The 9,024-nt window shown below is 39.5% G+C and overlaps 1 protein-coding gene across 1 annotated transcript; it reads right to left on the reverse strand.

Annotated features, from left to right (window-relative positions):
• Positions 1–7,346: 7,346 nt before the first annotated feature.
• Positions 7,347–8,379, reverse strand: LOC142898858 (pancreatic progenitor cell differentiation and proliferation factor B-like). The gene is made up of 4 exons (XM_076042112.1): positions 8,225–8,379; positions 8,022–8,099; positions 7,813–7,906; positions 7,347–7,722 (listed from the first exon to the last, which is right to left on the reverse strand). The coding sequence occupies exons 1-4, from the start codon at positions 8,277–8,279 to the stop codon at positions 7,593–7,595; spliced, it is 357 nt and encodes a 118-aa protein (XP_075898227.1). The 5' UTR covers positions 8,280–8,379; the 3' UTR covers positions 7,347–7,592.
• Positions 8,380–9,024: the final 645 nt, after the last annotated feature.

Here is a 9,024-nt window from a genome sequence, read left to right on the forward strand (position 1 = left end):
CAAATTTATCAGTTATTTTTCACAAGTCAGTCTATTTCAGTGTCATTCACAACCTTTTCACCGCCGCCAGGTTGGCCTCTAGAGTGGGAATCTTTTGCTAAAGGACCATTTTCTCTCATGCTTTGTTTCCACAATTGGGCTGAGGTACATTCATTGTTAAATGATCTATTGCAAAGTTTGGAAGCACTTTACAGCTCAGGATTAAGGTGACACAATAATTTGTCCTTTTTTACCTCATTTGGAATCTCGGCTTCAGTTCAAACATGGCAACAGCTGATTGGACGGCCGGAGGTGGCTCAATCAGAAGCAGCTGTCGGCCACTGACAAAAGGCTCCTTTTTGAAAGAGCCCAGTTTGAACTCGTCTCTGGTCTGTCTGGGGGTGGGGGGGGGGGGCGAAGGGAGGCAGGAGCGGCTGCAGCCGAAAATATTAATCAGGATGCGTCTGTTTCATGAAGTGAGTGGCGTTTGCAGGAGGCGAAGTGCAGTTTGATCCACAAAATTAAGACGTAGATGTGATACAAAGGCAAACGTGTCAAAGTAAAATATGTGTTATTCTGGGGGGGAAAAAACGTCACCATAGAAAAAAATAAAACATTATTCAGTCCCATTATCAGATGTCAATCAGGTGTTGACTGGCACATTTAGCCCTCTGTTTACAGCCAAACCCTAACCTTACCCTTAACCCTAAAACTGATGCTTCATTGTAACTTCTGTGTGTTTTGAAGAGGGCAGAAGCAAGAGGAGGTATCAGAGGAGTGAACACGCAGCCGTCACTTAACCTGAGACAGTTATCAGTGCCTTTTGAGACTTTACAAAGGGCAGCTTACCAGAAATATGCGTTATAGAACACCCGCACTCTCGAAAAAAGTGGCAAAAGCAGAGGATGACAGGTTAGAGACTCATATTACTGTTTTTAGTCTCTCATCACTGAGTTTTGCATCAATGGAGGCCTTTCAAGAAGTGTGAGAAGCCTTTTCAAACAACTTTAACCTTATTGTTTGAATATTCTTGGATATATATCAATAGCATTTATTTTCAAAGGGCTTGCAGGGTTAAATCTAAAAAATAAAAAAAAAAAAAAAAAACACTTCAAGGACCTCCGACTCAGTGAAACTCAGCTTTTCAGAGCTTTGTGGGGAATGTCATCTGGTTTAATGGTGCACTTGCTCCAACTGTATTTTACCAATCGATGTGGAAGCTATTTTAATCTTGAGCTGGTTCGATCAGCATACAACATAATACCAAAAAAAAGAAAAAAAGAATTTGCAGGCACATCTACTCATGCTGCTTTTGGACTGCCATGGCCTCTCTGCAGAAACACAGTTTGAAATCTGTTTTCTTGCTCTTCGTGCTGATTTGTAATCACATTACATTTATAAGTTGTGATTTTTATAGCTGACATCGGAGGTCAGAAATAAGCAGAAGTCTGGATTTTAACAAGTGCGTCATCCCATGACAACAGGCAGTCTCCTGCTGCAAAACACAATTGCTCACATTCGTGGTGCAGCAGTTGAGAGGAACTTTCAGGGAGGAACTTTTTCCTTCCCGTTTGACAAATTGAACGCAAAATCTTGAGGTAGGGAGGGAGAGGGAGAAATCTCGAGAGCAACACATTTAAAAGTTCTTTCATGAAACGGAACGTCCTGACTTATTTTTACTGCCTCGCCTTTTCCTTCTAAACACCCCTCTGGGTTTAGACAGGCACAGACAGACAGACAGACAGACTTATCAGATCAGATGTACGTGGGACACAAAGTCCTCATACACGTCTTCCTCGTCTTCTCCAACCTGCTCGTTTGCTACCGTAGCCATAGCAGATCCTCCACAATCAACGTCTAACTCAGTGACGCCGTGTCAGTCTTGTGTCTCGACGACCAAACATTAAGCCTGTAGATTTGTAAACTGTCCACGCTGAGCAACGTTTTAAACTGTGTGCTGGAGTTACTGTGATCCACTGACAACCGCGTGTTGTCACGTTGTCGTTTTGTTTTATGTCCCCCCTCCCCCGTACCCAAAACAATGCCCAATGGATTTTTCTCTTTGTATCGACTGGACAATGTAATCTATTGGTGTTGATTAAAAATGCCCTGGTAGCTTGTGGATTGCTAAAGTGGTCAGATAAATGTACTGTATAGCTGTACAAAGAGTGATAAAAAGATGTTTTAGACCTTTTCTTTTTTCTGTGGGTACAGCACTGTTAAAAAAAAGAAGAAAAAAATCAAAGTGGTTTTAGCCCTTGCCTGTTTAACTTATCATTTGGTGGTGGTCTGTATTACTTCTATTGTTATTTATATTATTTTGATTGTTGCCTCTCCTGCACTGATAAAAGACTGTAGCTCTGTGCAGGGGCTCGTACTGTAAACCGTGTGAAGCTTTGTATTTTCCCCTCTGGTTTTGGACTCAGTGAAAGTGTGATGTTTACATGTACAGTTTTTCAAAATACTTTTTTTTTTCTGTTTGTTGATTTACGTTTGAATCAAGTTTTGTTCCTCCTCACCGAGAGCCCTATAATCCGTGTACATTTTGCCCAGATTTTCGTTTTCTTTCCCTTTCTTGTTTCATTGCATCCAGCGCAGACGTGACCTCGTCGACTGCACGGTGGCGCGGTCCGAGTGTGCAAGGGGGTTGTGGTCGCCTTGGTGTTGTGGTGGCTTCCAGCGTTTTAAAAGATGCTCTTAAGTAAAAAAGGGGAGCTTCACAACTTCTCAAAGTGGACCGGCAAAGGTTTATTTAAAAAAAAAAAAAAATCAAGAAGACTTCAATCAACTGTTTTAGAATACTATTGTGGCCTAAACGGAGATCGGCGGGGTGGAGGTACATTTATTATACATTAAGTGCTCAGAATCTTTTCACGTCCTGGTGGTTGCGTCAGGGAGAACTTAATCCTTAACCCAACTGGTACCCTGGAAGGTACACTTTGACCTGTTGTAATACTCCTAGGTAACACGAAAGCCATTCCCCTCTCCTGGCCTTTTAAGGGGAACCCATAAGCCTCAGGAAATACTGAATCTCCGAATTTAGTTTTTATTCACTTATTTCCTCTAAGATGAGATTCAATTCTCTTACAAAAACCATCAACATTTATATGAGATGTCTATTGTTTTGTACATTTATCATTGTGATTTAAAAGTGGAGCTTTTTTCCAGTACCTGTGACTTAATATTTTTTATTTTTTGTTTTCCTTGGAGTGTTTATAGGTATGGATATTTATTATTGTATGTGAAACTACAAAAAGACAAAAGAAAAGGTTGAACCTGTTTCATTTGTATGTTTCATGCAAAACTGTCCAGGTGAGATTCTCTCTGCCTCTTACATATCACTAATGAGGGACCTGTGTTTGTTTGGGAATAGCGCTTTTTCAGTGTTGCATCAACGCTATTAAAGAAAAAAAACACACACAAAAAAAAAAGACCACAGTGGCTCTCCTCTTCTCCTGAGATGTCAGTAATTGAATAAAACAGTGCGATGAGCTATCTTGACGACATTCTCTTTGTGGTTTCCTCACTTTTTATTGCAGAAACTTCACGCCTCACTTAAAGAAACATTGCAACTGCTATTGTTGCCCATTTCCTGTAAATGCCATTTACATAAAAATACATCGGACGTCAACTTTCACGCATCTATCTAATGGCTTCCGATTTACTCCCGGAATTATGGAATAGTGTGCCACCCTTTGGTCATAGTTTGGCACTGCAGACTTTATATATAAAAAAAAAGAAAAGGTTTTCGTCTTCTTTTTAACTTATAAACTGGGCGGGCCGAGGCGGCGAATTTTCCTGATGGTTAAATTTTTGGGGGGGAAATAAATCGGGAGTATTTCAGAAGATTTACTATGATGATTTTTAATTGAATCAATATTCTTATTTTATCTGATATTTTTATGATTTTAATGTATTTATTCTGTTTCCCTCTTCTTCTTTTTTTAAAAAAAAAACAACAACAAAAAAAAACAACATACAAGTAGAAGTTTAATGTTAATTCTATGTTACAGTAAGCCCCCTTTGCGTTTAACATGCGGCTACACAACGTAGCTCACATCTTATCCACGGGGTGGCAGCATAGTCATAGGTTTCTCTTGAAAATAGACCTTCACAACCAGCCAGGAAAAGAAAGGAAGAAAGAAAGACAGAAACCTGTATGGACACATTTTGGTAACACGAAGAAACATGTCACTGCACTGACCCAACCGTTTGCCCACGTGTTTATTTTAATTATAAAATAACTCCTTAAAAGTAAGTGACTAAAATATATGTGTGTATGGAAACAACGACGACAACATAAACATTTAACCAACCAACACGATTTCTGTCTTCATCTTCATCTAAAGGAAATCCTTGCCCTCAAAATGTTTTTGTGCAAGAATATATTAATTTCTGCTTTTCAGTACACAAATCAACGGGAGAGTAGAGGCTAACATCAATTGAAAAGTATTTTGCAATTAGCAATTAGAAATAGATGTTAGCCAGTACAGGTAGCGGCTTTGGTCTCGCTATGCATTGGTAACTTGATAGCTTTAGTAATGCTGCCTGTAGTTAAACGTCTTTCATCATTAAACATGTTCAGCAACAGTGTTTCCTGTATTTCCTGGATGCTAACAAATTAGCATTGCTAACATGGGACCAGTGGTAGAGGGTTAGATGGGGTGGGATATTTTCAGATATATTTGGAATCTTATGTACCTGACCTGACCTTGTTTCTGCCAGTCCAGTTTATGATTACAAACTGGAAGTGGAGACGTGTTGAGGTGTTGCTGACGCGACGGTGTGGCTCGTGAACGCGTGGGAACACGTTCAGCTGGCTTCAACACACAAGTTTTATGTGAGAATGAACGCCTTGTTCCACGGCAAATGTTTTGGAACCCGCGTCTCCACGTGCACCATGACCCACTTGTTATCATGTTTATGTGTATTTGTAATTTTCACAACAGTATGCTGGCATCTAGAAAGGTTGTAGCTTATTTACTGGATGCAGGTCACGAAGGGTGAAAAAGAAAATGTTTTTTTGCGTGACCTATATCCTACAAGGGATACAGGATTAATAATGCCTGCCCTGTCTTTTAACTGGTAGTTAGGTGTGATTTAGAAATACTGATAAAAACAACAAAAACATTCATCACATCAAGTTTCAAAATTGTAGTGGCTGTTCAAGTGTTGCTGAGTTTTATTTATGTGCCTGAATATAATTTTATGTTACATACAATTTGTTTGATAACCACTGCAAGTACGAGTATTTTTTCACACAGCGGAAACAATTTTAGGAAATCGCTGCACAGAGGTCAACCATGAATGTCAGACGCAATCGATCTTTGTTGTACTTTGACAGAAACTCTTGCCCTCTCCCCTCCCCCTCTGCATCAGAGACACGTGTTTCCAAACTGGTTCCCAGAAGTTCACGTTCATGGTGCGTGCTGCTGAGCACTTTGTGACTGAGTGACACCTGATCCCAGGCAGATGGTCCAAGCAACTTTTTCCTCAACGACAGACAAATTGATTCTCTGTGCCTGATTTACTGATGATTGGAGTTAATTTGTCTTTTTCCGCTCTCATCTTATCTATATCAATGTATAATCTATAACTACACCATATATCATCTTCACATCTCAACCATATTTCACTTGAGGTTTTGCATTGGCACTAAGGGATGAACTCTTTGGCAGCGCTGAGGCATGGGCTCGATGCCTTTGCCCCAGATTCCCTTTTTATCTTCAAGCCAGTTACCATCCAGGAGCCCTCGTTGTAGTCTTGCACTTATTTTCCATTGGAAAAAATAAAGCAAGGACAATTGATCAAGCTTATTTATTTATTTATTTTGGTAAGCCTTGAACTGACTGCCATTGATTTATTAAAAATGTTATCCAGATAAACATATCTAAATTAATATTTATCTTTTGACACAGAAGTTTACCTCCCCCATTGAATGCATGTTAATTAAATGCAACTTAATTTATGAAAAAAAACCAGCACTCTTTAAAGCCAGAAAAACTGTACATTCCGTCTTTTACATTTAGATGCAGTTTGGCTTTTAAAATAACTACATTTGTACTTTTGTCAATCTAAATAGTAAAACATGTTCATACATTTTCCCATAAAAATTAAACTTGGCAAATACTTTCTTTTTACTCATTAGCAATTTCCTTTTTCTTGGCATTTCCATATATATATTTTAGGGACCTACTTTTAAGGACCTATTTCATCCTTTCATTGTGACCTCGTTTACCTTATGAGAGAAGCATTTTGACGAGGGGAAACTCCTGTGTCAGTGGTGTGACATGTTTGTTGGCGCCGCATCAGTGAGCACTCTTAGACTTGAATCCCTATCTGCATTGTTGCCAGAAATAGAGCAACTTTGTAGGACACGTTGCAGTTTTAAATGAAGATGTTTGAAATAAAAGAGTCTTGCTGTCCGTACTTTATACAGGTACTACCCGAAAAATTAGAATAGCAAGTAAAAGTTGTTTTATTTTGGCAATTTAACATAAAAGATTAAACCAACAAATTTTATTGAGCCATTCCACGCAAATTGACATATCTCAAGCAGTTCCTTGTTATAACTTTGCTGATTAAGATTTTCAGCTTATTAAAATCACAAACCCACAAACTCAGAAAATTAGAATACTGTGAAAAGCTTCAGTTTTGTAGCTTCAAAGAGTCCAAAGAATCCAAAACACCTGCAAAACGGCCCTGAGCCTTTAAAAAGTCTGTCTTGGGTTGGCTCAGAAGAGTTCAGACATGGGGAAATACAACAACCTTTTCAGGATATTGTAATTTTCTGGGTAGTACTGTATTTACCCCAAACCGCTACTTGGAGAACCTTTTTCTTTTTTCTGATTTTTATGAAAGCAATAGCCAGAGTGGCCTGGAACCAGACTTTGTTCAGTTTATTCTTAGTATGTGTATTTGCTTATTGCAACATGTTCCCAAAACATTGACACTAGCTGGTTCAAGTTCAGTGCCCCATCCATGTTAATGGGATTTCACAAAATGTCTAAAAAAAAAGTTTCTTTTTCTGGAACTCTTGAGCGTTGTGAAACGTGGCCTGACCTTTCTTTTTACAGGGGCGGGCCAACACGTAGCACAGGTGAGTCACCATGTTCAGCATTACCCGATGAATTAATGTTGCTAATCATATCAACAGATTATGGCTGTGTCGTAAATAGGATGACGACTATCCCCCCCAGTTATAAAACAGCTGGCCTTATTGGAATGACAGAAAACTGATTTATACCAACTTGGATTTACTAACTGCAAAATACAGAAGGAAAACCCCTTTAAAAGTCATTAAAGACAGACTTACCAAACATTTTTTTCTATATTTTCCAAGTGTGAAATGAGTACAAAGGAATCTGTGACTTTTAAGCTTTTATTTTCATTATATACAGTGTAAAATCACAAGAATAAAATGGGAAACAGTGTTCAACATGTCATTAGATTTTTTCTTTTGGTCATAATAAAATACACTATATGCAAATATGAAACACAAACTAATAAAAAACTGAAAGATAAAAGACACCATCATAATCTCCATCTTTATGTTGTAGACGGCAAGATGAGGGTGGAAGCACAGGGGGAAAGGGGCGCTGGCAGGGACAGAACTATAGAGTTGGTGGAGGAGTTGACGACTCGGACTTGGCAGTTTCGCTGCTTTCACTGGCTTGTCTCTTCAGAACCATTTCCTTGGCAATGCAGGTCACCTGACCGTTGGTCACTGTGTACATTCCATTCCTGCAACACAAGTGAACATGTGCATCAGATTAAGGCACACCAGAACCCAACTTTTTAAAATGCTGTAACTCATATGCTTATTGTTCTCACTTTTGATTCTCAGATCCACTCTGCATGCCAGGCTGGTTCGGTTTTGCAAAGAAAAATGAAGTCCACCAATGGCCAGAATCTTGTCTGGGAAGTCCTGGAAAGAAGACAATGGATGTTAATCAGGACCTGGTTTGGTGCAAAAGATTATTTAGAGAAATATAATAAAGAAAAAACAGCACAAAACAAACAGACAAAAAAACTCTGGATACCTGGGTGATGAGGAATGACTTCGCCCATGTACTCCGCACTTCCACAGGAACTGCTGCTGGAGGCAGATCCAAGGCGCCCTGAAATAAAGGATAAAGATATTCGAGATGTAAAAGGGGCTTTTTGAAGTGCTGGGTCACATGCGAGAAAATGAAAAATGCTTATTATAGCCATTTGGTATAAATGCATGGACTAGGTCACTCACTTCTATAGTAATCATGAGTGGCGATGAGGGAACCACTTGATGGAATTGATGCCATTTTCTCCGACCTGAGGTGGAAAACCGCTCAAAGATGAAAAATGGTAACCTGAAAAGGAAGAAGAGAGGTAGTGTCGGTATTTTCGAACAAAGAAGTGTTTTTTTTTTAAGTTGGGAGTTCAACTTGATTTTTTTTTCTTCCCTTTGTTCAAAAGGGAATTTTATCGATCCCATATTATATTATATGTATGTATAGTCTCTAAGAAAATACTTTTCAGATGCTTCAGCTCATGCTTTCGTGCCCTCTGTATTATATTCCACTTGCCAAGCTTTGAGTGCAAACTGATAAAGCTGAACCAGCTGCTTTTGAGAGTTTGAATTCCACAGACTCGAATAACCAGAAGGCAAGGCGTGTTCAAGTTAGTTCAGCTTGGCTGAGGATCAACACGCCCTTTGCTCCAATTTGCAAAAATAAGTTGCAATTACAATAAAATATTGATAAGTTAAACTTCACTGTTGAAAACACTGAGTCGACTGACGGAGTCACTCACGGGCATATTTCAAACTGAGTGGCTCAACGTGTTTGTCAGCGCGCAGAAAAGCCGGCGGCTCTGTGGCTTAAGGTGAGCTGCAGATGGCGCTGAGGATTTAAAGGCGCAGACAAAAACATAGCAGCCGATGCGCAAACACGCCGCTTATGGCTACAGCCGCGAGACACGCGTCCTTAACGAGCTGGGGTGAGGGGGAGAAAAAAAAATCTCATCGCGACGCCTGTTGCTGAAGCACGTGTTTGTTGAACAGCAGGG

This window comes from Nelusetta ayraudi, unplaced genomic scaffold (genome assembly GCF_046127955.1).
Source record: "Nelusetta ayraudi isolate G7.1 ecotype Tasmania unplaced genomic scaffold, CSIRO-AGI_Nayr_v1 ptg000070l, whole genome shotgun sequence".
NCBI classification, from domain to species: domain Eukaryota; kingdom Metazoa; phylum Chordata; class Actinopteri; order Tetraodontiformes; family Monacanthidae; genus Nelusetta; species Nelusetta ayraudi.

Bases quoted from the DNA above. Each gene is read 5' to 3' on its own strand.
- LOC142898858 (XM_076042112.1), bottom strand. From the start codon at position 8,279: ATGGCATCAATTCCATCAAGTGGTTCCCTCATCGCCACTCATGATTAC. The intron at 7,907-8,021 runs GTATCCAGAGTT...TCTTCTTTCCAG, and splicing joins AGTCATTCCTCATCACCCAG to GACTTCCCAGACAAGATTCT. The intron at 7,723-7,812 runs GTGAGAACAATA...CTTGTGTTGCAG, and splicing joins AGTGGATCTGAGAATCAAAA to GAATGGAATGTACACAGTGA.